General features: G+C 63.4%; 13 protein-coding genes across 13 annotated transcripts in view; 6 read left to right on the top strand and 7 right to left on the bottom strand.

Moving 5' to 3' along the window:
- The window catches only part of F751_6906 (Vam6/Vps39-like protein), a gene marked incomplete at both ends in the record, with an annotated part of 5,888 nt that extends 1,647 nt beyond the window's left edge, over nucleotides 1–4,241 (top strand). Inside the window, 9 exons of the mRNA XM_011398514.1 lie at nucleotides 1,156–1,425; nucleotides 1,679–1,863; nucleotides 2,080–2,189; nucleotides 2,360–2,523; nucleotides 2,724–2,824; nucleotides 3,198–3,270; nucleotides 3,358–3,462; nucleotides 3,547–3,809; nucleotides 4,067–4,241. Of these exons, the coding sequence (XP_011396816.1) occupies nucleotides 1,156–1,425; nucleotides 1,679–1,863; nucleotides 2,080–2,189; nucleotides 2,360–2,523; nucleotides 2,724–2,824; nucleotides 3,198–3,270; nucleotides 3,358–3,462; nucleotides 3,547–3,809; nucleotides 4,067–4,241 (1,446 nt within the window). The remainder of the gene's footprint in view (nucleotides 1–1,155; nucleotides 1,426–1,678; nucleotides 1,864–2,079; nucleotides 2,190–2,359; nucleotides 2,524–2,723; nucleotides 2,825–3,197; nucleotides 3,271–3,357; nucleotides 3,463–3,546; nucleotides 3,810–4,066) is intronic.
- Nucleotides 4,242–4,331: 90 nt separating this feature from the next.
- Nucleotides 4,332–5,357, bottom strand: F751_6905 (hypothetical protein; the record flags this gene model as incomplete). The annotated part of the gene is made up of 5 exons (XM_011398513.1): nucleotides 4,332–4,491; nucleotides 4,617–4,692; nucleotides 4,837–4,947; nucleotides 5,054–5,100; nucleotides 5,350–5,357. 5 exons carry the CDS (start codon nucleotides 5,355–5,357, stop codon nucleotides 4,332–4,334), a joined length of 402 nt encoding a protein of 133 aa, XP_011396815.1.
- A 363-nt stretch (nucleotides 5,358–5,720) lies between these two features.
- Nucleotides 5,721–7,160, bottom strand: F751_6904 (Mitochondrial substrate carrier family protein ucpB; the record flags this gene model as incomplete). The annotated part of the gene is made up of 5 exons (XM_011398512.1): nucleotides 5,721–5,817; nucleotides 6,017–6,273; nucleotides 6,400–6,650; nucleotides 6,813–6,956; nucleotides 7,100–7,160. The coding sequence occupies 5 exons, from the start codon at nucleotides 7,158–7,160 to the stop codon at nucleotides 5,721–5,723; spliced, it is 810 nt and encodes a 269-aa protein (XP_011396814.1).
- Nucleotides 7,161–8,081: 921 nt separating this feature from the next.
- Nucleotides 8,082–8,585, bottom strand: F751_6903 (hypothetical protein; the record flags this gene model as incomplete). The annotated part of the gene is made up of 1 exon (XM_011398511.1): nucleotides 8,082–8,585. The coding sequence occupies one exon, from the start codon at nucleotides 8,583–8,585 to the stop codon at nucleotides 8,082–8,084; it is 504 nt and encodes a 167-aa protein (XP_011396813.1).
- Nucleotides 8,123–8,809, top strand: F751_6902 (E3 ubiquitin-protein ligase; the record flags this gene model as incomplete). The annotated part of the gene is made up of 3 exons (XM_011398510.1): nucleotides 8,123–8,237; nucleotides 8,416–8,475; nucleotides 8,685–8,809. The coding sequence occupies 3 exons, from the start codon at nucleotides 8,123–8,125 to the stop codon at nucleotides 8,807–8,809; spliced, it is 300 nt and encodes a 99-aa protein (XP_011396812.1).
- A 431-nt stretch (nucleotides 8,810–9,240) lies between these two features.
- F751_6900 (Protein phosphatase 2C 70) lies at nucleotides 9,241–13,965 on the bottom strand (the record flags this gene model as incomplete). The annotated part of the gene is made up of 8 exons (XM_011398508.1): nucleotides 9,241–9,415; nucleotides 9,605–9,743; nucleotides 10,080–10,290; nucleotides 10,510–10,815; nucleotides 11,173–11,451; nucleotides 11,686–12,048; nucleotides 12,766–13,489; nucleotides 13,844–13,965. 8 exons carry the CDS (start codon nucleotides 13,963–13,965, stop codon nucleotides 9,241–9,243), a joined length of 2,319 nt encoding a protein of 772 aa, XP_011396810.1.
- Nucleotides 10,013–11,029, top strand: F751_6901 (hypothetical protein; the record flags this gene model as incomplete). The annotated part of the gene is made up of 1 exon (XM_011398509.1): nucleotides 10,013–11,029. One exon carries the CDS (start codon nucleotides 10,013–10,015, stop codon nucleotides 11,027–11,029), a length of 1,017 nt encoding a protein of 338 aa, XP_011396811.1.
- Nucleotides 13,966–14,657: 692 nt separating the features above from the next.
- On the top strand, nucleotides 14,658–16,233 carry F751_6899 (Protein BCP1; the record flags this gene model as incomplete). Its single annotated transcript, XM_011398507.1, has 4 exons — nucleotides 14,658–14,852; nucleotides 15,116–15,238; nucleotides 15,540–15,659; nucleotides 16,033–16,233. 4 exons carry the CDS (start codon nucleotides 14,658–14,660, stop codon nucleotides 16,231–16,233), a joined length of 639 nt encoding a protein of 212 aa, XP_011396809.1.
- Nucleotides 16,234–17,299: 1,066 nt separating this feature from the next.
- On the bottom strand, nucleotides 17,300–17,726 carry F751_6898 (hypothetical protein; the record flags this gene model as incomplete). Its single annotated transcript, XM_011398506.1, has 2 exons — nucleotides 17,300–17,438; nucleotides 17,554–17,726. 2 exons carry the CDS (start codon nucleotides 17,724–17,726, stop codon nucleotides 17,300–17,302), a joined length of 312 nt encoding a protein of 103 aa, XP_011396808.1.
- A 429-nt stretch (nucleotides 17,727–18,155) lies between these two features.
- F751_6897 (hypothetical protein) lies at nucleotides 18,156–19,115 on the bottom strand (the record flags this gene model as incomplete). Its single annotated transcript, XM_011398505.1, has 1 exon — nucleotides 18,156–19,115. The coding sequence occupies one exon, from the start codon at nucleotides 19,113–19,115 to the stop codon at nucleotides 18,156–18,158; it is 960 nt and encodes a 319-aa protein (XP_011396807.1).
- A 2,751-nt stretch (nucleotides 19,116–21,866) lies between these two features.
- Nucleotides 21,867–22,454, top strand: F751_6896 (hypothetical protein; the record flags this gene model as incomplete). Its single annotated transcript, XM_011398504.1, has 1 exon — nucleotides 21,867–22,454. A coding segment is annotated over one exon (588 nt), but the record flags the coding sequence as incomplete, so codon positions are not given.
- A 2,446-nt stretch (nucleotides 22,455–24,900) lies between these two features.
- On the bottom strand, nucleotides 24,901–25,086 carry F751_6895 (hypothetical protein; the record flags this gene model as incomplete). The annotated part of the gene is made up of 1 exon (XM_011398503.1): nucleotides 24,901–25,086. The coding sequence occupies one exon, from the start codon at nucleotides 25,084–25,086 to the stop codon at nucleotides 24,901–24,903; it is 186 nt and encodes a 61-aa protein (XP_011396805.1).
- Nucleotides 25,087–25,962: 876 nt separating this feature from the next.
- F751_6894 (hypothetical protein) lies at nucleotides 25,963–26,154 on the top strand (the record flags this gene model as incomplete). The annotated part of the gene is made up of 1 exon (XM_011398502.1): nucleotides 25,963–26,154. The coding sequence occupies one exon, from the start codon at nucleotides 25,963–25,965 to the stop codon at nucleotides 26,152–26,154; it is 192 nt and encodes a 63-aa protein (XP_011396804.1).
- Between the last annotated feature and the right edge of the window lie 334 nt (nucleotides 26,155–26,488).

Below are 26,488 nucleotides of genomic sequence, written 5' to 3'. Positions count from 1 at the left end.
TCCAGGCCCTCTCCGGCGCCGCCCTGGTGCAGACCCTGGCCCTGAAGGGCGAGGCCGGGGGCGCAGAGCCTGCCGGCGCCGACGCTGGCAAGGAAACGAGCGCCGCCTCCTCGGGCACGAGCGCCCCGGCCCTGCTCTGCCCCTGGCCGTTGGCGGACGGCTCCTGCCTGGTCGCGCGCGCCGGCGGACGGCTGGTGCGCCTGTCCCAGCGCCCCGCGCTGGCGCAGGCCGCGGCGCTGCTGGAGCTGGGCGAGTATGAGGAGTGCCTGGCCGTGGCGGCCGCCGCCCCAGCAGCGGACCTGGAGGCACGGCGGCGGCTGGAGGATGTCGCGCACCTGCGCTACGCGGCCGTGCTGTTCCGGGCGGGGGAGTTCGAGGGGAGCATGCTGCACTTTGGCGCCAGCGGCGCCGCAAGCACGCTGGCCCTCCTCCGCCTCCTCCCCTCGCTGGCCAGCCCCGGCCACCTGGAGGCCCTGGCCGCGCAGGGGGGGGGGGGGCGGGGGGGCGCCGGGGGGGGGGGGGGGGGGGGGGGGGGGGGGGGGGGGGGGGGGGGGGGGGGGGGGGGGGGGGGGGGGGGGGGGGGGGGGGGGGGGGGGGGGGGGGGGGGGGGGGGGGGGGGGGGGGGGGGGGGGGGGGGGGGGGGGGGGGGGGGGGGGGGGGGGGGGGGGGGGGGGGGGGGGGGGGGGGGGGGGGGGGGGGGGGGGGGGGGGGGGGGGGGGGGGGGGGGGGGGGGGGGGGGGGGGGGGGGGGGGGGGGGGGGGGGGGGGGGGGGGGGGGGGGGGGGGGGGGGGGGGGGGGGGGGGGGGGGGGGGGGGGGGGGGGGGGGGGGGGGGGGGGGGGGGGGGGGGGGGGGGGGGGGGGGGTGGGGGAGTGGAATGCGCAGCTGGCAGCTTGTGGTTACACGGGAGTGGGGAGGCTGAGCTGCCTTCGTTCCAGTGCCAGGCGCAATCACTGAAAGGACCATGACAGCCACATGGGGCCTGTGCTCTGGGTGCGCTGGCTGCCTGTCTGGTCATCTGCCATCTTGTTGAGGAGTCGAGGACCCCGCTGTGCCCCAAGCCATGTGCACAGTCACCCATACCTCAACAATTGCTGCACCGGCCCCCCTTCCTTACCTCCCACACATGCTCCCCAGACGCGTCCCCGGCGGCGGAGCCCCAAGGCGAGGAGTTTGCGCGTGCCGTGGCGGTGGTGCTGCCGCACCTGCTGAGCCAGCGCAACCGCGAGGCTGGCGCCTCGCCCGGCGGCGTGCCCAGCCCCGCCGCCGTCGCGGTCGACACGGCCGTGCTCCGGGCGCTGCTGGCCCTGCCCGACAGCGGCGCGCTCCTGCACTTCATCCAGCGGCCCAACCATGTGGACCTGGAGGAAGGGCGAGCCGCCCTGCGCGCTGCCGGACGCTACTCCGAGCTCGTCGCGCTCTACCAGGTGTGTGTTGGGGGGGTTGCCTGGTGAGGACCGCGGTGTTGGGGGGCATAGCTGGCGTGATCATGGGTTCATGTCGTGCTTTACAGCTCGACAGCAGCCTGGCAGGGGTGCCTGCCGTCAGATTCCTGGTCAATTGAAGGGCATTGCAGGGAGTCGTGCCGTGGACGCATCCCGCCCCGCTCCTCCCCTCCTGCTCGCGCCCTGCCCCGGCACCCACCAACCCCACCCCACACACACACCGTGCCCCCGACAGGGGCGCGGTCGCCACTCCTCTGCGCTGGCCCTTTTAGAGAGCCTGTCGGTGCGCCCAGAGCAGCTGGAGGTGCCCGCTCAGGGCGCCTCGGCCGAGCTGCGCGGCCTGCCGGGGGCGTGGGCGGCCGTGCGCTACCTGCTGGGCTTGGGCGCCGACCAGCTCAGCCTCATCTCCACCCACTCCAGGTGGGTCCCTCCGGATGGTCATGGGCTGGGGGGGTGCCGGCCTTGGTTTGACGAGGAGAATGCCAAGCAGGCGACGGAGTGTTTGGGCTCCGCAGATTTATTTCAAGCAAGCAAGCTTGCATGCATGCTGCCCGGGGCAGGACCATGCCCACCGCGATGGCTCCCACCTCGGGGGGCCTTACAACCCTGCCCTGCTCCGCTCGCCACTCACGCCAGGTGGATCCTGGAGGCCGACCCGGACGCCGGCCTGCAGATGTTCACCAGCCTGCCCGTCGACCCCGGCGCACTCCTGCCCATCCTCAACTCGCACGCCCCCGCCCTCGCCGGTGGGTGGCGGGGCGGTTTGGCCGGCTTTGTTCCTTGCACAGGACGTGCTGATGCGGCGCTGCTGCCACGCCCCTGCCCCATGCCTGCCTTCGCACCCATGCCAAAGCCGCTACCATGCCGTGGCCGCGCCCTTGACTGCCCCGCGCCCTCCCTCCCACCTCCTTGGCAGGTTCCTACCTGGAGGAGGTGCTGGCCAGCGGCAGGGCCGCGCCCGCCGTGTACCAGCAGCAGCTGGCGGCGCTGTACCTTCGCCACGTGGTTCAGCATGCCAGCGAGGACCCCGGCGACCCGGAGGCGCGGGGCCTGGCGGAGACCGCCAAGCTGAAGCAGCTGGTGGGGTGGGGGTGATTCTTGGGTGGGGGAGATGAATAGGGCCGGCAGGCTGGCGTGGAGCCCCGGCACACCTTCTCGTGTGCACCCACTTGAGAAATGTGATGCTGGTCGATACCGAGGCACCTCCTTTCAAGGACCCCTTGCCACCATTGCCCTCTCCTCCACATGACCCCTCCACCAACAACCATGCCTCACCCCAGATCCTGCATGCCAGCCACCTGAGGCTGGACTCCCTCCTGGCCCTCCTGCCCTCGCACCAGCTGCTGGAGCTGCGGGCCGCGATTCTGGAGCGAATGGGCAGGTGGGTGGAGGTGACTGGTTTGGGGTCGCTGCAGGGTACCTTGCGAGGCGGGTGGGAGAATGGCTGCTGCTGCGGCCACGCAGGGTACCCATTGGCGGTCCTGTGATCCGCTCGAGGCGCGGCGCCGCTTGTCAGTGGCGTGGCGCCCAAGGGCCCAGTTCCAGGCCATGCCCCTAGAGCATGTCACTTGAATAACACAAGTAGGGCATGCACCGTCTCGACTGCGTCTTGGGGTCAAGCCACGGCCAATGACCTGATTATCCCGACACAGCTCCTTTTCTCCCCAGAATCTGGCCCCTCTTGTCCGTTTCCAGACCCTCAATCTGCCCCAGCCCAACCCCTCCGACACCCTTTCCTCCGTTTGGGCTCCCAGGCACCACGAGGCCCTGCGGCTGTACGTCCACCAGCTGGGCCAGCCGGCAGCCGCCGAGGCGTACTGCGACCGCGTGTACGGCCGGCAGGTGGCGGCGGCCGCGGCGGCGCGGCGCAAGCCGAGCGGCGGCGCCCCCCCGGAGCCAGCCTCGCACATCGAGGCGCTGCACCTGCCCATGCTGCGGCTGTGGCTGGACCGGACCGGGCAGCGCCAGGACGGGTGGAGTGACCCCCAGCCCTCCGACATCTACCTCCTCCTCATCCAGGTGCTCCTGGAGGCGAGACACGGGGCGGGGGACGGCGACGGCGGCGACGGCGACGGCGGGAGCGGGACCGCCGCCCCCGCCCAGGGCCAGGCCCCTGCGACGGGCGCCGTGTCGCTGGAGCGGTGGGCGGAGGTGGCAGAGCTGCTGGGCCGCAAGCGGGGCGCCATCCAACCCGTGCACGCGCTGGAGCTGCTGCCGCGGGAGCTGCCGCTGCGCGCCGGGCTGCGCTTCCTGCGCAGCGCGCTGTGGGGCGCGCAGGAGGAGCGGCGGGGCGCCGCCGTGCGGCGCAGCCTGCGCCAGGCTGAGGCCGTGGGCCTGGCCGCGCAGCTGGCGGGGGCGCACAAGAGGTGTTATGGGGGGGGGTGTGGAGGGTAGGAAGGGGGGAGCCGGGTGCGGTGCAGTGGAATGTGGACGGGGGTGGGGGGTGGGAGGGCTGCAGGGGAGGTACTTCCTCCCAAATCCTGGTCGCTGTACATCATGTCTGCCTTCTGTGCGTGACCTTGACGAACCACCCTTATTTCCTGAGACAAGGTTCCCACTCCCCACTTTCTAAAGCAAACCACCCACCATGCCCTTTCCCCCCACCTCTCATCAACCCTGTCAGGTTGATCGCGCTGGTCCCAGAGCGCCTGTGTACGCTGTGCTACAAGCGCGTGGGGCTCAGCGCCTTTGTGGCCTTCCCAGATGGGCGGCTGGCCCATTACTCGTGCTTCAAACGGCACGACGGCAGGGGCAGCGGGGCGGTGGAGGCACTAAAGGCAGCTGTCCAAGCGGCGTAAAGGACTGTCCAGGTGTAAAGGCAAGTCAGGAAGGCAGCAGTGCTGGGAACTGCGCAGGGATCGTCCTGGACGCCCCCGGCCAAATTCTGCTCAAAACCCCCGCTGGCTGGGGAGGTCCTCGATCGCCAGACCCTCCAGCACAGACTCCAGGCGCGCCTCCTCGGAGCTCATGCCGCTCTTTCTGAACACGAGGAGCGGGGCGTTGCGCACGCCCAGCCCACCGGCGACCGCCGACCGCAGCCTCCCCTTCCTGCGGACGGGGTACAGCGCAGAGGGGCGCTGGATTTGTCTCGCTGCGAGCAGACGGGCCGCGCCTGGTCCTGTCTCTCTAGGAGGACCTGCCACACAGGATTCCGACACATTCCAAAGCCTCACCTGCGTGCGAGTTCTTTGGCTGCCTCCCGCTCGTGCCCTGAATAACTGTCCCAGAGGAGGAACGCCTTGAGGTTGTCTGGAGACGTCCGAACCTGCAGGGAGGGGTGTGCAAGCAAGGAGGAGGTGGGTGTGTTGAAGGGACCTTGACCCTGCTCCCGTCAAGGGCAGTCATGGGGAGCGGCGACAACCCCCCTTGCTCACAAGGGCCCGCCTCTGGCACCAATGCTACGCGCCTCTTCGACGGCAAAGCCATAGCGCTCCACGAGGGACTGCCGCAGCACGGCGTCGTGCATGAGGACGTTGCCCAGGACTCGATGCACCTTGGCCGCAACTGGGGCGGTGGGAGCGAGTGATGGGGATGAACGAGGGCCTGGTGGCATGATGGGCTGTGCCATGCTTGCTGAATGTGGGCACACCACGTCCTAAATCCCCCTTACACTTTTCTTGTCGGGAGCTGGCGGGCCACACGATCTCTGTCGCTGATCTGCATGGGTGGAAAGCCGGTGGGTATGGGTGTAGGGCCCCGTTGGCCGCCAGCAGAGTTGGTACTTGCCTGAACTTGTCCCCTCGTCGATCTCCCGTTCACCTGTGCAGGACGTCGGGCCGCGGCACCGTCCTGATTTCCATTTCCTCTTCGTTCGACGACTCCTCGGCATTATGCACCAACCTCTGGACCACATGCGTGCATGGCTGCAAGTGCCTCACTGCTGCGACGAGCTGGCCAGGAGCGCACCTCAGCATAGAATGTAGGATCGATTCTATGTACAGAGTATTTTATGTGGCGCGAGCATCATCAGCGCATTGTGCATGGCAACGATGATTCGTAGATGTTGATGTGCGGGACTTGGAGCGAGGACTGCTACCGCGCGCGCGGGCACCGTGAGGAGCGTGAGAAGGGACTCTGTCCTCCAGGGAAACAGATACGCAAGGCAGAATGCACAACTTGCAGGCATACGAATCAGGTAGCATCCTTTCAATCCCGATCCCACAGGGATGACACATCTGCCCTTCCGCGTGCCGACTGCGGGTGCAGGCTGGTGTGGTGCGGATGCGTGACATGGTGCCAGCGCCCAACCGCGCTGTGCATGTCGACAAGCCAGTGCGTCAGATGCCGTCCATGCCAAAGCCGTGCCTGAGCCCCTCCAGCGTGACGAAGATGACGGTGGTCATGGGGCCCTGCCGCGCCCAGTTGGCCGTCCACCTGGCATGATGTTTTTTGGGGGGGGGCAGTGTGGGTACGCATACATTCAACAACACACATCCCCTTCCCGCCGTATCACGCCCCGGCATGGCCCGGCGCTGGTGCTGAGAACACCCTGGCAACCCACCAGATCACCACTACCTTCCCCCACAAACACCCACACACGCCACCCCTCCCTTTCCCCCCAACCTTTTCTCACCCTCTGAAAAGCCCCCGCAAGCCGTGTCGCTCCACGACCCCCTTGGCGCAGGCCCAGGGTCGCATGCGCTCGCCCACAAACATGCTTGTCTTGACCATGTCCACCGGGGAGATGAGCGTCGTGGTGACCAGGCCAGTGACGCCGCTGACCGCAAAGTGGGTGCCCAACGTGTCCTCCCACCCCAGGTCGCGAGTGAAGAGGAGCTTCACCTCATCGTACGTCGCGCACTGCCCCGCCGTGAGCAGCGCCGCTCGGGCCTGGCAGTTTGGATGGAGGGGGTGGGGAGTGAGAGCAGGGTGAGCCAGTGCTGGGGAGCAGATTCGCTAGCAGCAAGGCATCTAGGAGGTAAGCACGGCTGAAGCTCCCCTCATCCGACGACTCACCATGCTGGGGGTGGTACCTCGCCACAGGCCCGCCCAGCCCTCGGCGGCCACCACGCAGCGCACGACCTGCGCCACGCCCTGGCGCGCCCCCGCCGTCTGCATGCGGGTTTTCACCAGGTCCGTGGGGTTGCACGCAGCGGCGGCCACCGCCCCGCTCAGCATGCCGGCCGCGATCTTGCGGTGCACGCCGGTGCCGGGCTCATCCGCGCCCAGCGCCGTCTTCACCGGGGAGTACAGCCCGATGCGCAGGCCTGGGGGGTGGGGGGTGAGGGGAGGGTTTGTGAACGGTCGGAGGAGGGGGAAGCAGGCATGCGGGAGCGTCGACTGGCAGCCTTCGCGCCCGGCAAAGCATGCAGCAACCAGCCGGCAGGGCCCCGCCGCAGGCAACCCCTCCCATCAGGCACTCAGCGCACCGCCGTAAAGGACGCCCCGGGCTACGGCGGCGGTGCAGCCGCGATACAGGGACAGCACGCCCTCGTGCCGCACGACGTTGAACCCCGTCGCCAGGAAGTTCCGGTTGTTGTACCCCGACGTCTGCTGCCGCACCTTGATGACGTCTGCACGGAGGGAGGGGTAGGGAAGAGGAGGGTTCGTCGAGCATATATTGTGACTGGGCGCCCCCCCGAAGCACAGCGGTGATCTCCAGCTACAGCCAGCCAGGCCCTGCAATCCCAGGACTCAGGCACACACGCCCGCTCACCGACCCAGTTGGTGAGCACGACACCTGTCGCCACGCTGGCCCCGCTCAGGGCAAACCCCATTGTGGACGGGTGCTGCCGCGCCCAGACCCTCACGCCCTCCATCCTCGCCGCGCCTGGCAGGCCACACACCAGGAGCGCCCCGACAGAGGGTCCGCTGTCACTGAGGCATGCACGCCACTACATTCTCGCAATCGTGCGCAGTGTAGAAAGTAACCTGATTGTCTACGGGTGATCCCATCCCCATGAGGAGGGACACTGTCCATCTCGTATGTCTTGTCTCTCCCTCGGTTTCTATTCATGACGACATGGCGCCCTGTGATCGATGTCCACGTTTCACCGTGTTGATTGGTGACAAGGTGGGATTCTGATCCAGCCCTGACAACCAATCAATTCAAGCTTTGATTTGGGGATATAGTCGATTCCTCCCTGCTCCCCTCGCAGCTCTCGGGGATCACCCTTCCCGGGCGGGACCACAGGCACGGGTCCCTCCCCCGGAAGTGGAGATCGGAGGCCGTTTACGGCCCAGTGGTGCGCAAAGTGGCATGATGAGCATAGCACACCAGGCCACCGGCGTTTCGCAGCCCGACATCCCACTCTTCCATGCCGGTCCTCCTGGGTGCTGGGACAGTCTGCGAGGTTGCCTGTGCTGCTGCTGGTCCTCCAGACACCCAAACGATGGATTGTGAGTGGGTAAAGGGTAAATGTGGAGGCGTAGAGGTTGCAGCATGAGCGCCCCGTGTCGACCTCGACACCTGTTCCCCCCTTCCCCCTTTGCAGTGGGACACCAAGGTCAATCTCCGCCCAGAATCTGCTTGACCCCCGTGCCACCCTTTCCTCGCCTCAAGAGGCCCACCACGATGTCGCTGCCTCCCCATCCACCTGGGCCCCCTCCCAGCAGCACCTCGACACCAAGGTTGGTGATTGCAAGGTTGTGCCTGTGGTCCTCGGGATGCCAGCCCCATGCTGAATGCTGTGTTGGCATCACCAGGCACCATCAACCTCAGACGATCGATCCCACTGCCATGCAGACCACGCAGGCCCGCGAACAGCTGCTGTCGCCGCTGAGGAAAATGAGGAACGCCTCTGTATCCTCCATGCAATCTGATGCAGATCCCAAGCATGCCAAGTCCGATTCCAGTGAGCATGGGATGGTTGGGTCTGGGAAGCTGCATGCTTGCCTAGGCCACTACACGGAAGGTATAGGACATGCAAGGTGCGCTGGCCTGTTGTCTCTGCCTGCCTCAGAAGTGTTCTGCTGCATGGTGATGATAGCTCTTCTTGCTCAGTGCCACCGACTGCATTCCTGCTTTCCCAGAGCTGTCCCTGCTGGACGACGACGACATGTGCCCCACCTGTCTGGAGGGTTACCCAAAGGGTGGGTGGACAGGCAGTTCGTGGTTGAAGTGAGGGACAGAAGGAGGGGAAAGGAGACTGTGCGCTGCATTGGAGAATTTGTGGCCTTGTCGCGACAGCTTCAAACTGCATCGCTTGTGGGCGGGAAGCAAAGTGTTTTTCTCTTGGAAAAGGCGATCACTGCTCTTGGAAAATCTCCTCCCCCCTCCCCCCCCCTTTTTTTTGCTTCAGAGAATCCCAAGATCACGCTCAAGTGTGGGCACCACTACCACTTGCAATGCATCTATGCATGGCTGGAACGGAGTCAGACCTGCCCCTTCTGCGGCCGCCAGACGGCGTTCGACGAGATCCTGTAGCACCTGACTGGAGGACCACCATCAGAAGCGGGAGAAGGTGTCAAAGGACATGCGCCGTCCCCGCCCTGCGCAGCGCCATCATGTATGTAGGATTTTGCACGGAAGCATGTAGCCTACACTCCGTTTTCCTCCTGGCTTCCGTCCCATTGTACCATGCACCACTGTTTGCTCATGTCCGCTCTGCCATGCACTGTAACAACACACCAAGCAGCTGGCGAGCCAGGGGAAGCGCGGGCATGGTGCACGCGGGCGAGTGAAAAGAAGAGATGCGCTTGGGTTTGGCTTCGACTGCGTCGGGGGGCGAGCGCCCTGGCGGGGCCAGCCGGCGGGATCGGCATGGGCTGGGCCGCCTCATTCGTCCGGCATGGGCTGGGCAAAGGTCGGCAGCGGCGCTCAGGCCCAGGCGCCAAGCGCCTGGCCCCGATTGGAGGTCACGGGTCGCCAAAGATGGGCCCCGAGGAGAAGGAGCGCGGCGGGCTGCGTGCCTCCCACTCTGCCTCGGGGAGCACCCGGGCCAGCACGATGCTGACGTCATCCTTGGTGCGGTGCTTGAGGGCGTGGGCCAGCACCGCCCGCGCGCCGTCCACCAGATCCCCCCCGGACGCCCTGGGCGTGGTGGAGTGGGGAGTGGGTAGGTGGTGTAGGCACAGGTGCGAGGCTGGTACTGGGGCGCAGGGCATGCCGACGCTCGGCCTCGTCTGTCCATGGATCTTGAGCATGCATGACTTTTGGCCGCCCCTAATCCCCCTGGAAGCCCATGGAAACAATCCCAAGGCCAGCCCCCCCCAAACCCACCTCAATGACTGGCACAGGACGCGCGCGACGGTGGCAAAGTCGGCGACATCCCAGAGCCCGTCGGAGGCGATGAGCAGGAGCCCGCCCTCGGAGGCGGAGCAGGTTACGACGGGACCCACATAGGGCTCAGCGGAGAGACCTGTGGATTCAGGGGAGGAACAGTGGAGTTGAAGTGATGGAGCAGCGGCAGAATCTGGCACTGTGAAGCTGAGTCAATGGGGTTAAAGATTAGGACAGATGGTCGTTCGTGGGGCAAGCATCGCGGTGAGCAGGGGAGCCTGCGCCCATGCCAGGAGGCGGCGAGGGGCGTCGTAATCTCATGGCAGTCCATGCCGTGCAGCAGGCTGGCCTGCAAGGTCTGCATGGTACCCCTGTCCAGCACAGCTCTAGCATGCTGCCCACAGATGCATGGGCCCACCAAACCACCCCTCCACACACACACACACACACACATGGATACCATTCGCCAACTCACCCAAATCTTCGTCTTTCAAAAACTTGTCGCCCAGGCCACGCGACAGGTTGAGGCCGTACAGCCGCCGGCTGTTCTTGCTCAGCTGGATGCCCATGTCAGCGAGGCGCCGCCGCTCCCGCTCGTTGCTCAAGCGGTGGTCCTCCGTCAGCTCCACGACCTCCACCGTCCTGGGGTCGATCCAGAGCGCGGTTGAGTCGCCCACATTCCCAGCCTGGGGGGTGGGCAGGTGGCAGTGGTTGGTGGGCGCAGGCACGTGTGGGAGAAGCGCGCAGGCTTCTGGTCAGCATGCTCGGCCGACCACAGACGGTGAGGGAGGGAGGCACGCGAGGTCAGCAGGGCATCACCCCCTCCCCCTCCACGAGCCAGTTTGCCTGCCCATGCCATGTGGAGCCTCACTGCAAACAAACAACCCCCACTGCCCTCCAGCCACCTGGAGGCAGACGATGCCCTTGCGCGGCGACCAGGCCAGCACGGCCGTGGCGGTGCACCCCTCCTCGGCCCGGATCCGTGCGTCGGTGGCCAGGAAGGCGGGACGCAGGGCCGACACAGCGCCACGCTGCTCCAGCATGTCCGCCTCGCAGGCGGGGAGCCGCACGCCGATCTCCTCCGGGAGTGCCACCGCCGCGGCCTCTGCCGCGCCGCGCCCGCAGTGCCCATCGAAGACGCAGAAGAGGGAGACGGAGGCCTCGCCCAGGCGGCCGGGGTCCGGCAGCGGGCACTGCGCACACGCCACGTCCTTTTCCGTATTGAGGGGGGTGAGGCTGGGTTGCAGAGGAAGTTGCGCAAGCATGGGACCTGATGCAGCCCCGCTACGAGGCAAGGCCGCGGCAGGACAGGCCGGGGCTGCCCGGGCTCGCCGCACGACCCCAGAAAGCCACAACTGGTGGCAGTCCTCCCGCGATGCACGGCGCTGCGGGGCGGGCATTCTCCCAAGCCTCCTTTCAAGGTAATTCTCCAACTCCTACCCTCCCAGATGCCTGGCACCCGTCTCCCTGGCCCTCCACTCCTCCAGTCCCTCCCTCTGAGGAACAAAGTCCCTGCCCACACCCAACCCCCCACCCCCCATGCCCTCCCATCGGCACCCCCCCCTCACCTCCCCCGGCTGCCCCTTCCGCGTGTGCTCCCGCCCCACGCGGCAGAGCACGCAGGCCTCCATCCGCAGCTCGTCGCAGGCGGTGGTGGCCGCCGGCTGGCGCGAGGGTGTGTTGGCGGTGGGCTTGGGCGAGGTCAGCGACCCAAAGCTCATCACACGGTGCTTGGGCATGCTCAGGGACTTGGGCAGCGACCCAACAGGCAGGCTGCCGTGGGTGTCCTTGGGGTTGAGCAGGTCGCGCGGGAAGGTGGACACCTTGATCTTCGTGTAGCTCCCCAGCTGCGTGTGGGTGTTGCTTCTTGATTGTTTGCTTGTTTGCTGTTGAGTGAGTTTCTTGGGGGCACAAGATCATGCAAATCGCTGTAAATCTTAGACTGTCTCCATCGGCCGTCAGCCTCTCAGCCCAAAGCTTGCGCATCAGTGCAGGCAGCTCCTCTGCCTCCACCCCCCCTCCAGCCACACACACACACACCCTCCCTTCAAAACCCGAAGTCCTCCCCCCCTTCCTCAAACCTGCAGGATGTCGTCGGAGCTGAGGCGGTAGTCAGGCCCGCGCTGGCGGGCGCCCACGCTGATGGGCTCGCCGTTGAGCAGCGTGCCGTTGAGGCTGCCCAGGTCTGCGGCCTGCCAGCAGCGGTCCAGGGAGCTCCAGGTGACCGCCAGGTGGCGCCCCGACACCTCCCCGTCGCGCAAGGCCAGCGAGTTGCCGGGCGTGCGCCCCACCGTCACCTCCAGCGTGTCGTCCTCGGTGACGTAGGACGCGTCGCGACACGGCCCCGCCAGCACGTCCAGCTTCAGCGCCAGCACCGCCTCCACGTCCATGGACACGCGGAAGGTTTCCCAGAGCTCCTCGTCGTCCTCCAGCACGCGCGACAGCTGCGCCGCGGAGTGGTTGGAGGCCAGGCGCTCCAGCGAGGCGCGCGGCGGCGGGTGACCCGCGGCCGCGATGGCGGCGGCAGCCGCCGCCGCAGAGGGCGGGAGGTGCGCAGGGACCAGCGCGCCAAAGGGGTCAGGCGGCGGGCGGCCCGCCAGGCGCGCGCCGTGGTGGCGGGGTGAGGCCAGCATGGGCGAGCGGCCGGGGGAGGCCGGCGCCGGGGGGCCGGGGGAGGCGCCGGAGGGGCCCCGCTCCAGCTCAAAGGGGTTGTAGGAGCCGACACTGAGGCGCGGCGTGGGCGGCGGCAGGCCGCCGCCGGCATCGGGTGAGGGAGGGCGCCGCGCCAGCGAGGCCGCTGCGTCGTACAGCCGCGGAGGCGGTGCGGCGACGGCGGTGTCGAAAATGCGCGGTGAGGGGCGTTCGGCCGAGCTCGACCGGGGGCCGCCCGTGGACGAGGGGGACGGGCTCCCCGCGGAGCCCGAGAGGGCGTGTGGTCGCGGAGTGCCGCCACCAGAGCCGCGGGGGGGCGCCGGGCCGGGGGGGCCGCGCGGCAACGACCCCGGCGCATCGAACACCAGCGCGGAGAAGAGGGGGATGGAGGCCGCGGCGGGGTCGGCGGGCGCGGGCCGGGGGGCGGGCGAGGCGTCGCCCCGGCCGGCGCCGCCGGCGCCGGCCTGCCAGTCGGGCCAGCCCGCCTCCGCCTCGCCCTCCTCCCCTACCTCCAGCGCAAACTGGTCGTCCTCGGAGGGCATGAAGTCGAAGCCCTCGCCGCTGGCGCCAGGGGTCAGCGAGAGCGGCCCGGCGGGGGCGTCCCCCGGCAGTGACAGGCGCAGGCCCGGGAAGGGGGGGGGATGGGGCCCTTCCATCGCGCCTCCCGCCCCCAAGTCCTCACTCCCGGGGCCGCTGCCGGCGTCGGCCGCGTACCCCGACGCCTCCCGCTCCAGGGCCTCGGAGAAGGCGGGGCTGCTGGCGGCAGCGGAGTCGGGTTCGGAGTCCGGGCTCGGCTCCAGCGCCTTGGCGGTGGGGCGCGGTATGGACAGCATGGGCAGGCCCAGGTCTGCTGCGCTGGGCGAGGCCAGCCCAGCAAAGGGTGCCGGGCCGGACACGGGGGAGCGAGGCGGCGAGGCCGCCGCCGCATACGGCGAGGGGGCGAGGCCGCCGTACGCGTCGTCCCCGGCGCCGCCCAGGAAGACGGCGCGGCGGTCGGGCGATAGCGACTGGTCGAAGGGGTCGCGCAACGCCTCGAAGGCCGAGGCCACTCGCTGCGTGCCCGGGGCGGGCGAGGGTGCCTTAACCCCCGCGCCGTCATGCTCCAGAGGCCTTTCTGGAGGCGTCGCCGTCGCCGCAGCGGATGGTGCAAGCGAGTTGCCGGCGGCGACGGCAGCTGCGACAGCTGCGGAGGCCACCGCCGCAGCCAGGAGGCGGGGGTCGTCATCGCCATCGCTGGTCGGCAGATGTGGCAAAGGAAGGCGATCTGCAGCGGCTGGCTCTGGCTTCACGCCCACATCTGCCGACCAGAATTCGCCTGGTTGAGGGGCGAGCACCGGTTGCTCCCTCGGAGCCTTCACCTCTGCAAGGATGGCAGACCCGGATACATGTCCCTCGTCTTTTGGTACGCCGTCATCTCTGGCAGCAGCAGGGGGCCTGCCGGCGTCCTCCGCTCTCACACGCACAGTTGGGGACAGGCCCCCACGCAGTCCTGGCTTGGCCGGCCCCTCATCCTGCATGCATGGTCGGGTACGGGAGCATCTGGGTATATTCCATACGGTAAGCGGCTCAAAAATGCCACCAGTCGACCCTTTGCCCGCACTCACCGACGCCTCAGGGGGTACACGCGAAGCCCTAAAGAAGGAGGAGTAGCCCACACGGACGAGGGCCACCGCCACGCCGATGGAAGCCAGGCCCAACAGCCTCAGCATTCCGTCGGGGCTGTAGCTGCGTCGAGAGGAGGAGCAGGGGTGCATGCCGACGGGTGCGTGCGCGAGGGAGTGCCCTGAATGCTCGGGTCTCGCACAGGACCGTCCCGGCCAGCTACCCACCTCGACATGTCAGCTTTGCGCCCGCATGGCTCAGGATTTGATGACCTGCTCGCTGGCGCAGGCCTTGTTCAGAAGCTCGGGGCGATCCGCGAGCCCGACGGGGAAGGAGGGTTTCGGTCCGACACACGGAGCGCAGGATCCCTCTGAGCACCCAGACGACTGATGGGAAGCGATGAGTGAACGAGCGTGGCCCGATGCGACGCCCTGCGGCCCCCAGTACCGCTCAGCGGGGGGCCGGGGTGTGTGTGTCCGTAATCGAGGGAGATCCCCGCAGCGGGCGGGAGCCACGTCGGAGCTGGACGAATGCTGGGGCCCTCCCGTACGAAAGGTAGCCAGGGTTCTGCGCATGCATGCGCAGTACTGGCCGGATCCATATGCGATTAAGGACTGCGATGGTATCCAGATAGCCCTAGGGTGATTCAGGCTCGAGCCCCATGCCGAAACGCAAGCACGAGCCAGAGGTGGTGCAGCAGGTGGAGGAGGAGCAGCAGGAGGCGGAAGAGGAGGCAGAGGAGGAGAATGGAGCGGGACAAGACTCGGAGAGCGTTGAGTCAGGCAGCAGCTCCGACGACATGGAGGGACCTAGCAGTGCAGAGGAGGAGAGCGAGGATGACAGCGATGGGGAGGCCTTTGACAGCGTCACAGTCGACTTTGACTTTTCGGAGCCACAGGAAGATGACTTTCTGGGTCTCAAGGTCCTCCTCACCAACTACCTGGACGGTGTCACCTACGATGGCTCCGGCCTGGTGGACCTGGTTCTGAAGCATGTGCGCTGTGGAGTTGGGTGTCATGGTATTTTTACTGGCGGGGTTGAGATGTTGGGGGCCGGGGATGAGGATTGAGGGGAGAGCCCCAGAAGCGGGAGGGAGGGCGATACCCTCCTGGGACGGCAAAGATGCGCATGATGGCAATCCGTCATTTCCGATTAACGCTGGCTGACTGTCCCAGTGCGTGATCTCAGCGGTCAGGCATGAGCTTCAGGCCGGGACAGCAACATTTTTACCCCCACCTTTGTGACACCTCGCCCCAGAGCAAGCTGGGCACCGTCATCAAGTGCGAGGATGACGTCCTGGGGGTCACCACTGTCCTTCCTTTGGCTTCTGTCGCCGGGACCAGGTCCCTGTCCGACCTGGGGAAGTTCCTGCTGGCGCGGGTGGGACCCGAGCTCAAGGACAGAGTGCAGCAGGTGCATGGGGTGGAAGGTTGTGGTGAGGTGCTTTGTGAGAGGTGAGGGGTTGGACAGTGGGTGTGAGTGGGTTTTTGGCCTTTGTGGAGCACCCCCCCGCTCCAGCGAGCTTGTGGGTGCCATCGACGACCGTTTGTGAGTCGCAGACTTGTAAACATCTGGCCTCGAATTGGAGATTTGGAGTTCCTCCTCCTTAATTCAAGGCTAGTTCGGGGCGAGTGCTGCATGCACCTTCTTACTTCCCCAAGCCACACCTACCCTGTTCCAGTCGCTCGCTGACAAGGCAATGGGCCTGCTATTAAGCGAACGGCTCATCAACTGCCCGCCGGCAGTGGCACCGCCACTCCAGCAAGCCTTGAGAGAGGACTTGCAGGCCCACCAGGGGAAGGTAAGCACTGGGCGGAGAGAGAGGGGCAGTATTGGGTTGAGCAGTGAGGCCTTGCTGGAGGGGGTGGGGTCGCGGGTGGATGGATCGGCGCCGCCCTCGCCGTCCTGCACTCAATCTCCGCGTATCTTGTGGTCAAACAGCCGAGGATGAAGCATCTTCTACTCCTGGCGAGAGCATTCCGGGACAGCCGGCCGGCAGAGCAGCCTGCGGGGAAGAAGGGAGGGAAAGGCTCATCATCCAGCAAGGTGTGCATGGGAGCTCTTTATGATGAGACGATGTGGAGTTTGGGAAGGGTTGGGAAGCCTTAGCATTGTGTTTTTATGCCCTGGCAACCTGCACTCACATCCCCCATTCACAACCCCTACCACCCCAGGCTGAGCTCATCTTCACGCAGCCCGAGGTAGAGTGCTGCTTCAAGCACGCGGTCTGGACAGCGGAGTTTGCGGCGAGGGAGACGCAGGAGGGCCGCAACAAGTCCTGCCGACCAGTGCGCCTCATCCTCTGCATACCCTGCGCTGCCCTGCACAGGATAGGACAGGACCTGGAGGCTCTGCTTGGCAGCCCTGCAGAGTGAGCTGTGGTGGTACAGGAATGAATGCAAACTACAGATTGGGCTCGAAAAGGGGGGGATTGTCTTTATATTGAGATTACTATGGCTTTCAAGAGCTTGATAGGAGGTGTTGTCGAGAGTGCATTTGGTGAAGGGGTTTGGCGAGGATGCCTGTCACATGTACCAGGTTGTCAGTCATCCCAAGGCACGCCCACGAGGGCATTTCTGGGCAAGGCAATCATTTGGATACCCTTGGCTTTACCAGCAAGCCAGGGGATGGCAGGGTGGCCTCGGGGAGGAGGGGGCTGGGGGGAGGTTTTCATGCAGGGCGAGCATTTGCTCGAGCTAGGGATAGGTTGGACATAGAAGAGAGTGTCGTGATCTCACCCAGTGTCAGGCAGGCGGGCTAGAGACTGCGACAGGACATGACAGCCTTGAGTGCCCCAGGACCATAAGCTGGTGTTGGAAGTAGTGGGCACAGGTGCAATCCAAAGTGTCAAAGCTTGATGGTGGCAAGATTGACCAAAACAGTCCTCAACAAAAGAGAGGCCGATCCACGCAATGATAATGTCCCTGGGTGCATGACCAAAAAGGGCAGGTCATTGGGATGCTAGCACCTACGACATCAAATACTGGTAAAAGCTTCCGTCCATGGGCATCAATGCGTATGGATGCTGCAGCGCCCCATACAGTCACTTTTACTCGAGGTAATCCTTTCCACCCTCCAATAACCATACGAGGAGCAGTTATCAAACCAGTTCCCGAATCCAATAAGGAGGTCATCCTGGATCCGAGTACAGAACTGGTCGCAGATCTCCCCGATGGCGCGCTCTGACATCAGGTGTCGGCAAAGGCGCAGCCTGCAGAAAGGCCTGTCATGGTAGAAGGTCATGAGCTGTTGGAGCAATGGCATGACTGCCACCACATAGGCCTGGAGGCGGTCGATGCCGGCAGTCTTTTTGGTTGGAGGTGTCATCTCCACGGCTTCCACAGTCGTCACCCTGACGGGGCCGTTTGGCTGTCTGAGCTCCCACTCCTGCTTCTGCCAGCCCTTGATGGTCTTGGTCATGGCGGTGTAGAGCGACTGGGATTAGAACGACTTGGTGCTGATCTGATGGCTCTTGTTGGACTTGATGTCCACATAGGTGCTGACACTGGCGCGACCGGGGTCCACGCCAAAGACGTTGTCGTACTGGAAGCCTGGGGCCAGGGCGGCTGTACTGATGATGCTGATTGGTGGGTAGGGGTGGGTGGGGTGGTGATGGTGGTCCGTGGTGGCAATGCAACAATGATGGCTGGTTCATCCTATCACAATGCAAGACACTCGACACCCACATCTCGCACCTTGCTGCTGCCGGATCGCGCTGCACTCTGGTCTCGTCGTTCTGCGTGGCCTCGTCGTGTCCCAGCTCTGCAGCTTCCCGCTGGCGACGGAGCTCCTCCTCCCTGAGCTCCATCTCTTCCAGCGCGGGGAGCTCCAGCATTCGGTCAGGTGGGTCGGTCCTGTCTGCCGCCATGTCTAGGGTCACGGGAGCCACCGCTTGGCTCAGAGTGGCGCTGGCAGCCACGCCGTCTGTCTTGATGACGCCGTTGAAGTCCTACCCGTCACGTCGCAAGTAGGCCAGGTCAACCGACTTTGGCCAGAACAGGTCGTAGATGGGAATCCGGCCACCCTGTCTGTCTGGTCTTCAAAAGGCTTCCCAAGACGGCAGGGACAGGCCAACCTCGAGGAGGCAGAAGCCCGGCCAGGTCCCCTCGATGAGGCGCAGGATGGCCCAAAGTCCAGCCTTGTCCAGCTTGATATGGCGGCACTGGAATCCCCATTTCGTGGGGAGGAGGGTGAAGCGCCACAGCAGCGAGGTGCGGCTCCAGGGCGCCTTCTTGGCGGGCTTGGGGGAGGGAGGCGGCGATGACTTGAATGCTCCGTCGCGTCCCCGCATTGGCAATCAGGAAGTCTCGGGCTCCTCGCCTGGAAGCCCCAGCCTCTCCAGCTCGGCCTCGTTGAAGTTGAGGATAAAACAGAGAATGGGGTAGCAGAGGGAGGAGTGGTCCTCGAAGGCTCCCCACTTGGGTCTGACGGGCATGAGCGCCCGCATCTGCCGGACCCAGGTGGTGACTTCCGTCCGCGGCTCAACAGGTGTGTAGTCCTCGTCCAGCACCCGCTTGGCAATGGCGCATGCATGCTTGCACTGGCGGATGTTGAGCATGTACTGCGCATGCTTGGCCAGGCGCCGGAGGAAGTCTGTCTTGATGTAGTTCTTGGTGCAGGTCTCCATCAGGGCGGCCTCCGCGCCCAGGATATGACACTGGAACTTGGCTTCTGCAGGCTGATACCCTGGAACCGCGCTCTCCCTCCAGCTCCAGTAGACCTGGGCCGTCTCGTACAGGCGCAGCTTGCCCTGATGGAAAGGCTCGTCAACCTCTCGCCCCTTGATCAGCAGGGGTGGTGGAGGCATGCACCTCCAGTTCTTGCCCACAAAGCGGAGGCATAGCCCGCAATTGCCTTCGGTGGGGTCGGCAAGGTAGGGCTCGCACCTCCTCTGGCCAGCGGGTGTCAGCGGTCGCTCCTCCCGGGGCGGAAGTGGAGTGGAGATAATTTGCTCCTCCAGCCCTGCCGCAAAGCTCGCTTCCAGCGCCAGGTGATCCTCCAGCAGGGCCGCAACCCGCCGCTCGCACTGTCGCAGCAGGTGTGCGTCGGCCAGGAGGTAGGCCTCCAGGACGAACTGGCTCACCCTCGCGACGACCATGTCGACGGTGGCGCGAAAGGGGTTGGCATCGTGCGACTTGTAGGTGGGCCTGCCGGGCTTGTTGCCGCGGATGGTGATTAGCATGATCTTGGTGGTGGTGAACTCAAAGTTCTCGTCGTTCTCGTGCTCGGTGATGGTGAAATCGGATTGGGGGGCCATGCTCCGTGGTGTAGGTCGTCGAGGACCATGCTGGAGAGGAGGAAGTGGAGGGGCGGGAGTCCTGCAGAGGATTGAGTGGAGGAAGTGGAGGGGCGGTGTTGTGAGGCAAGAACAAAGGTGAGGGACGAAAAACTGTACTGATATCTGAAGAGAAGAGAGTGGATGTTTATCACAGGATGACCTCACCTCATAAGGTTAAGACGACCCTGGTGTTACTGAGGTGCATGGGCTCGCCACCCAGCAGTAACGCAGTGGGAGGGACCGGCGCAGGGCCACCTGTTTGTTTTTCTGACGGAGTGTACCTGTGAGCTGTTCCCTTTGCAGGGATGCGAGGAGTGAAACATTGGAAGCATGGATGTGCGCGGTGTCAGACTTCATGACGATCAGGGGACAGACCTTGTCGGGAACTTTGACAAGCCTAGCCCTAACCCACCGACCGTGGTCGCATACGCCACATGTGGGGATGCGTCAAATCCCTCCTTCACGCACCTTGGCATTATATGCTCTGGGTATCTTCAAGAGTGCCCTGATCAGGAGCAGGACGGGAGAGCCCGCACCGCAGCGGCAGAGCGTGAGGCCGTCGGGATTGGGTGCCACCGGAGGTGGCACCACATGCCGTGGTTGTCCAGTATACACACTCAAGCAGAGTACCTGTCAAAACTCGCCCGAGTACGTTATTTCCGTGCTGGCCTTGAAGCAGCAAGGCCCCCACCCCTTGGGTATCTGGACTGATCTGGACATTTTGGGGACTATGGTGGACCATCACAAGCTAGGGTTTTTGCCTTGGGGAGGGAGGGGAGCTCTCTTGCGGATCATCAATCTAGACGCAGAACACACTACGAGGGTATGTGTGCGGATTCAATGGGGAGGCTGGGGGGATTGTGATTGCAGCACTCTAGCTTTGGGGCCTAAGCCAGGGCCCCTGGTGTGGTCGAAGTGGCTGCAGACTGATAATATCACAGAGCAGGCCCAGAAGGGTTGCAATTCGATGTTTCAAGGGTCGAACTTGCGAATCTGGCCGTTTGTCATACTGCACGATGGGAGGGACCACTTCCGGAGCAGAACAAAGGCAGCTATGGTCGGGGTCGAACAACAAAATCTAGGAATCGGCGTCCGTGTGGACTGCGAGGGTCATGCAAGGACGTCAAAATGTTGCAAATGCTTGTTTGTCAAAGTGAAAGTGCCGAGAGCGGAAAGGAAGGGGTGATCGAAGGGTCAGGAGCGTTTTTTAAAGAAAAAATGGCTCCAAGGCGGATCGAACGCCTGACCTTGGCATCTTCAGTGCCACGCTCTCCCAACTGAGCTATAGAGCCTCTCTTCGTGATTTCTCGGATTTTCCCAGCGCCTATTACTCACATGTTTGAGTTTCTGCATTAAAAATCAGCCAGCTTACCAATCCCGCCCATCCCAGTTCCACTCTTATCCGAAGTCTCCCGCATCCACCACTTGCAATTCTTACGAGTTTGACCAACCCTGACCAACCGTGGCAATGACCCTGGGCAGTCTTGCAGCTCATCTTGTCGCACCTCCACACAGCAGCACCCCTCCATTTTGGACCTGGAATGCTCTTGAACGCCACAACCTCGCCTCCTCAACCTGCGCTTCCGTTTCACTAGGGGCAATCAAACCCTCACTCTGATCCAAACCTCTAGCCACCCTGGCGATGTGATTTCTAACGACCTCGCCTTGGCCAGTCTGCAGGTGCTGTTATTGCTTGCAGTGTGTCATTATGTCCTCTGCCATTTGTCACTGCTGAGGCTCCTATACTCGCCAGATCAAACAACTCACGCGGTAATGGTGGCCTCTGGCGACGCAGGCACCCGGCTACCTGTCCTTTGCTCAGCATAGTACAGCTCTACCTGCTTCACTCACGATCTCAAGTGTGCACCCCTCCTGCGCATTGTGGGGAGCCGGTTGCCGCTCTGCAGCTCCTTGGAAGCAGGAGAATCCAAGATGCTGAGGGCTGAGGGTCACACGCCGAGCCTGTGAGGCGACAGGCCCTTTATAAGGGCGCAACAATGAATGGCGCCGCTTCCAATTTGATGGATCGAGCCGTGCGCCTGGTGCGCAGGTGCATCCTCTCGTGGATATCTACGGAGCTTACAATTTGCTCCCAGACATGCAGATCGATCAATCGTAGGCAGCTGGACGCAGCAAACCTACTCCATTTATCAAGACAATGTTCAAGGATGCTACTAAGTCCTTGCGAATGGAATTGTTGTAGAGATGGACACGTGACACAGCATGCAAGGGCAAGGTGGGGGGAAGGAATGGTGTACATGGAACAGACCCATGCCTCACTGGTGGCACCGATGATCGAGGCTGGGAGCAGATGCGTAGGTTGTTCCGTCAGCAGACCAAAGGATAAGATTGGCTGGGGTTGAAGTAACGTCCGTCACTTGAAATAAAAAGTCAGTGGGACAATCACCAGGGGCCGGCTGTTCGTCTCCTACACAAAATGCGGTGCTTGTGCCATGTCGGGTGCAGATGACTGATTTCGAGCCATCCACACACGTGAAGTTAGGGTTGGTTGGGGGCGCGTTTGCAGGGAAAGTCTCAGCTGCAGGGCTGGGACTTGGACTGGAGGTTGGGGAAGCAGACTCCTCAGGACTGGGGCTGAGGCTGAGCGGCTCCTCCGGGCTGGGTTTCGGGCGGGGCCACACCTACCCGATAGGAGGCGGCGACACTGCAGGGCTGGGGCTGGAGGAAGGCGACACTGCAGGGCTGGGGCTGGAGGATGGCGACACTGCAGGGCTGGGGCTGGAGGATGGCGACACTGCAGGGCTGGGGCTGGAGAAAGGCGACACTGCAGGGCTGGGGCTGGTGGAAGGCGACCCAGTGGGGCTGGGGCTGGAGGATGGCGACACTGCAGGGCTGGGGCTGGAGAAAGGCGACACTGCAGGGCTGGGGCTGGTGGAAGGCGACCCAGTGGGGCTGGGGCTGGAGGAAGGCGACACTGCAGGGCTGGGGCTGGAGGATGGCGACACTGCAGGGCTGGGGCTGGAGGATGGCGACACTGCAGGGCTGGGGCTGGAGAAAGGCGACACTGCAGGGCTGGGGCTGGTGGAAGGCGACCCAGTGGGGCTGGGGCTGGAGGATGGCGACACTGCAGGGCTGGGGCTGGAGGAAGGCGACACTGCAGGGCTGGGGCTGGTGGAAGGCGACCCAGTGGGGCTGGTGGAAGGCGACCCAGTGGGGCTGGTGGAAGGCGACCCCGAAGGGCTGGTGGACGGCGAGCCTGAAGGACTAGTGGACGGTGAGCTGGCAGGGCTCGGAGAGGGACTAGGGGATGCCACAGGGCTAGGGGACCCTCCTGGACTGGGCACGCCGCCAGGCGAAGCAGGTGTGGCAGTCGAGGTGTTTACAGACGTCCGAGCCAACGTAGGCCCTGAGGCCGAAACTGTTCCGGTGTTGACGTTCCCAGGAGCTCTGGACGTACTCGTACCGGAAGCCTGTGGGTTAAGACAAGAGCCAATGATCCCAGTCCGAGGACCTTATACCGGACTGTCACATCATCACTCCACCATCGCACTGGCCTTCATGAGTAACAAGTCACCTTGGCACCGGATGTGTCTGTAGAAGCTGTGCCAGATGCATCGGCGCTCACAGGTCCAGGCAGGAGCGACTCGGCGAATGCATTGGAGTTAGACGAAGCCACTTTCCCAGGGCCCGTTGCAGTTCCAACGAAGCTACCTGTAGCCCGTGCCGGGCGAGTGCCATCGCTGACCGCCTGCAGAGGAGTGATATGACGTGCAGGGGGTGTTCGTCCTAATAAGGGGCGAGGCGCTCGTGATTTCTCTCACAACACAGTGGCACAGAGCGAAGATAGGATACCGTGCCGGAGTTCCAGGTCAAGTCATCTTCTCCCCGAAACCTACCGATCCACGACCAAATCCGTCGATACTCGATCCGCTTCCACTGCTGGTTGCCGTCAGCCCAGCCTCGGCCCTGGCATTGTTTCCGAAGGCAGAGCTTGAGGCCCTTCCGGATGCAGTATAACCTGGAGCTGTGCTTGCCGATCCTGAACCCTCCACGATGCCATCCGATGCACCGGCCAAGCTGGTGCTTCCCAGTAACTTTCTGCGCCGATTGTTTGGTTGTAGGGTGCGTGAGTCACCTTGGATCTTCGCATCCGCGCAGTCACAAAAGCAGCTCAAGGCTGCATCGGCCGCTTCGTGCTCGATGAAGTATCAATGGAAGAGTCGGAGAGTGAGAAACTTAGACTGCCTCCCTCATGAAGGCGTCTGTCCTGCCACTCACTCACCTAGACAAGCCCGAGATTGCCGTGGCCGGTGCCGCGAAAAGCAGGCATGCCATGATCAGGGCTAGGGAACCATGATGCATCATTATGACAGCCACTGAGTGTCAATGCAGATTACAATGGGCCGAAGGGGGTGTGAAAACAAGGTATGTTCTGCCCTCTTGGAACCTACATGCATGGTACATCACAGCCTGGAGATCCGGCAACCTACGATCTGGGACAATGCGAGACTCCCGCATGGGACTTGCCAAGTCCACCGGAAAGATCAAGAACTCCGAAGGCCAGCCCCCGGACCCGTCGCCGCACGCATGCCGAACCCCAAGGTGGCTTGGACGTCCGTATATGGCGATGGCACAGGTCCAAACCCGATTGGGCCTCTTTGAGGCTAAAGGGTTCCCCATCCGCTGTCTAGACGGTACTAGCTGGTAGTCGGAGTCCGGTTTTAGGGCAGCTTCCACCAGTGCTAGAGATTCCGTGCGCAGCTACGGCGTGGATAGCCTTTTCTCATAATTTGCTTTTCATGCAACCGTACCTCCTTCCAAGGGACTGTGTCGGCGATGAGGATGGTACACCCATGCTAAAGTCGGTGCATGATCACGCAGAAGGTACGCTCGCGACAGCTGCTAGGACCATGTCGGCAGCTTACGAAAGATGCACCTCCTGTCGGATCACGACAACGAGGGTGCGGAGCGGCAAGAGAGCCGCATGGCTTTGTACTACTTGAGATTCTTACTGCTATAAAACTCTTTGTACTACGCACTCGGGATCTGCCTCCGGCACAGGTGGAGGATGATCGCAGTGGAAGGGGTCTCCATGAAACTTCACAATCCTCGTATTGTGCGGGGGCCCGCAAGCTCGAGCGCGAGCTTTGCAAGTGAAGGCAGACGCGGCGAGGTTACGGGGGAGATAAAACCTCAACGTCATCGGCATGCAATATTCAAAACGAGGGGAGGATGTTCGAGGTGCGCAAGATAAAAGTCCAAAGCTTGCGGAGAGGTATCGAAACTTGGTCTGCCTCCTTGTCTTGCTTAGGATAACAAGACCCTTCGTCTTACGCTCTGTAATAACACCCCAAGAGCACATCTAAGTGATACCTTCACGGATCGAAACACGGGAGGCACATGTCAGCCCACCGTATGGGCAGGGGCTCCCTCTCACATGACCAACCCGATCAGACCACAAACCCGTCGCAAGGCATTCCTCCTGCGCGGCTATGGGACTGCCCCAGGACTTCTCGCTCATACTGCGCTCAGCACAACATGGGCACGTCCAGCTTCGTATCTCAGACGTGCTTTCGAGGAAGGTCAGCCGTGCAGTGATGTCTGGAAGTACCCTGAGCAGGAGCACAGTGGGGTGGGTACAACCCGCACCCAGCGAGCGTACCTCTAGTGACAGGAATTTTGTCCACATCAAGCACCAGTGCACCAATTGCCTCGCTCACCTTTTGGAATTCCCACGACTCCTACGCGGCCCCCATCATTCTCGTGGTGTTACAGCGACCCATGCGGGACACGTTTTCGGGCGTCAGGCGGGCACCCAAAGCCTTTCACTGCTGCCAGAGATGGATGTGCAACATGTGCTACGAATGCTTCGGCCTGCACCCAGGTGGCGGACGATTTGAGTCCTCGGAGCACTCTGTGGAGGACAGAGTGCAGCGATGACTGCTCCAAAGAGGTCAGAAAAATGTCCCTGCAGCACATGCTCCACCATGCATCGTTCTTTGGCTGCTTGGTAAGCATTACCTGCAGGTGTAGACCGCTCGAGGTCATGCCTCACAGCGTGCTAATGCGAAGGGCTGCGATGCGCCACTGCAGTGGCAAGAGCGTGCCGCCTTCTGGAATCCCATGAGTGGGACCGCAAGCCTGAATGGCCATGACTTTGTGTCAGGGCTGCTAGGACAGTGCGTTCTTGTGAGACTCCCATTACAGGCAGCTTCGACATGAGATGGCGAATCATCCGACATTCTGCAAGGTCTCGTTGCCCTCCGTAAAGTAGGGCCCCCCACCTAGCCTGGTGCCTCAGCATGAGCGGGGACGGCGTTTACTGAGGAGGGCCATCAGGGAGACGCAGCTCCACCGTTTTGGGTGGAAGGGTTTTGATAGTTACTAAAGGATGAAACCCATTGAAATGTACACACTTGTCTCAACCTAGTCACCCGCCATAAGTCATGCAATCCTTGAGAATCTGGATATAAAAGCCTCTGAGTGACTCTGTAACGGCCTCATGCTAGATAATTTGTGGAACATACTCCTGCTCGACAGAGTTAAGGCCCTCGAGAGTCCTGGAGGCAGGGTGCCCCTGCACGCCGCCTCACCTGCGCGCCCATTACATGCGACAAAGCATTTCACCTATTTCAGTGGTGCACGGTATTCGCCTTCGCCATTGCAACACGGGCGCTCTTGATAACAACTGTTGGTTCCTTCACCCTTGGTGTACTTGCAACATGAGAGTTGTTGCCGTTGGTCTTGCCAGAGAAGCTGACATCCTCATGCAGCACAAACTTACCTTAACAGTATCCATCACCAATCCGACAGGACTCTCCCATCTTCTGGCTATTCTGCCTCACCCCTGACCCCCAACACCTGGATGTTGAAAGGAACTTTTCAGCTTGTGCTCGGGCAGTTAGCTCATAATTCGAGGACAAAGAGGCTGCACACCATCTCCTCCAGGATCCGCTTGCCCCACTCAGTCCGGACATCTGCCTCGCGGTGGCAGGTGGTGCTGAAGTCCAGCTCCGCTTGCAGCAACCCACAGGATTACTCCGGAAGTGCCCTGTGAAGAGTGGGTCCCAATCTCTTACTCGGAAGGTAGGGTGCCCGTGCAGATGGTAGACGCGGTCCAGGAAGATGTCCACGAGTTCACTGGCGCTAAACTCCCTGATAAAAGGCGCGTTGTGCACCATTCACGACCAGCGTTCGATAAAGACCACCATGGGGGTGCAGCCGTTTGGCGTCTGGGACAAGCCACCAATGAGGTCCAGGGTCACAGCTTGTCAAGGACAATCCGTCGTATGCTATGGCCGCAGGAGACCAGCCTTACGGCCTAACTGGGGCTTGTTGCGCTGGCAGGGCATCCCAGGTGCTGACAAAGTCACGGATATTTAAAGATCCCC

The sequence above is a fragment of the Auxenochlorella protothecoides genome (assembly GCF_000733215.1).
Source record: "Auxenochlorella protothecoides strain 0710 unplaced genomic scaffold scaffold97, whole genome shotgun sequence".
NCBI classification, from domain to species: domain Eukaryota; kingdom Viridiplantae; phylum Chlorophyta; class Trebouxiophyceae; order Chlorellales; family Chlorellaceae; genus Auxenochlorella; species Auxenochlorella protothecoides.
This window is presented reverse-complemented; position numbering and strand designations above follow the sequence as displayed.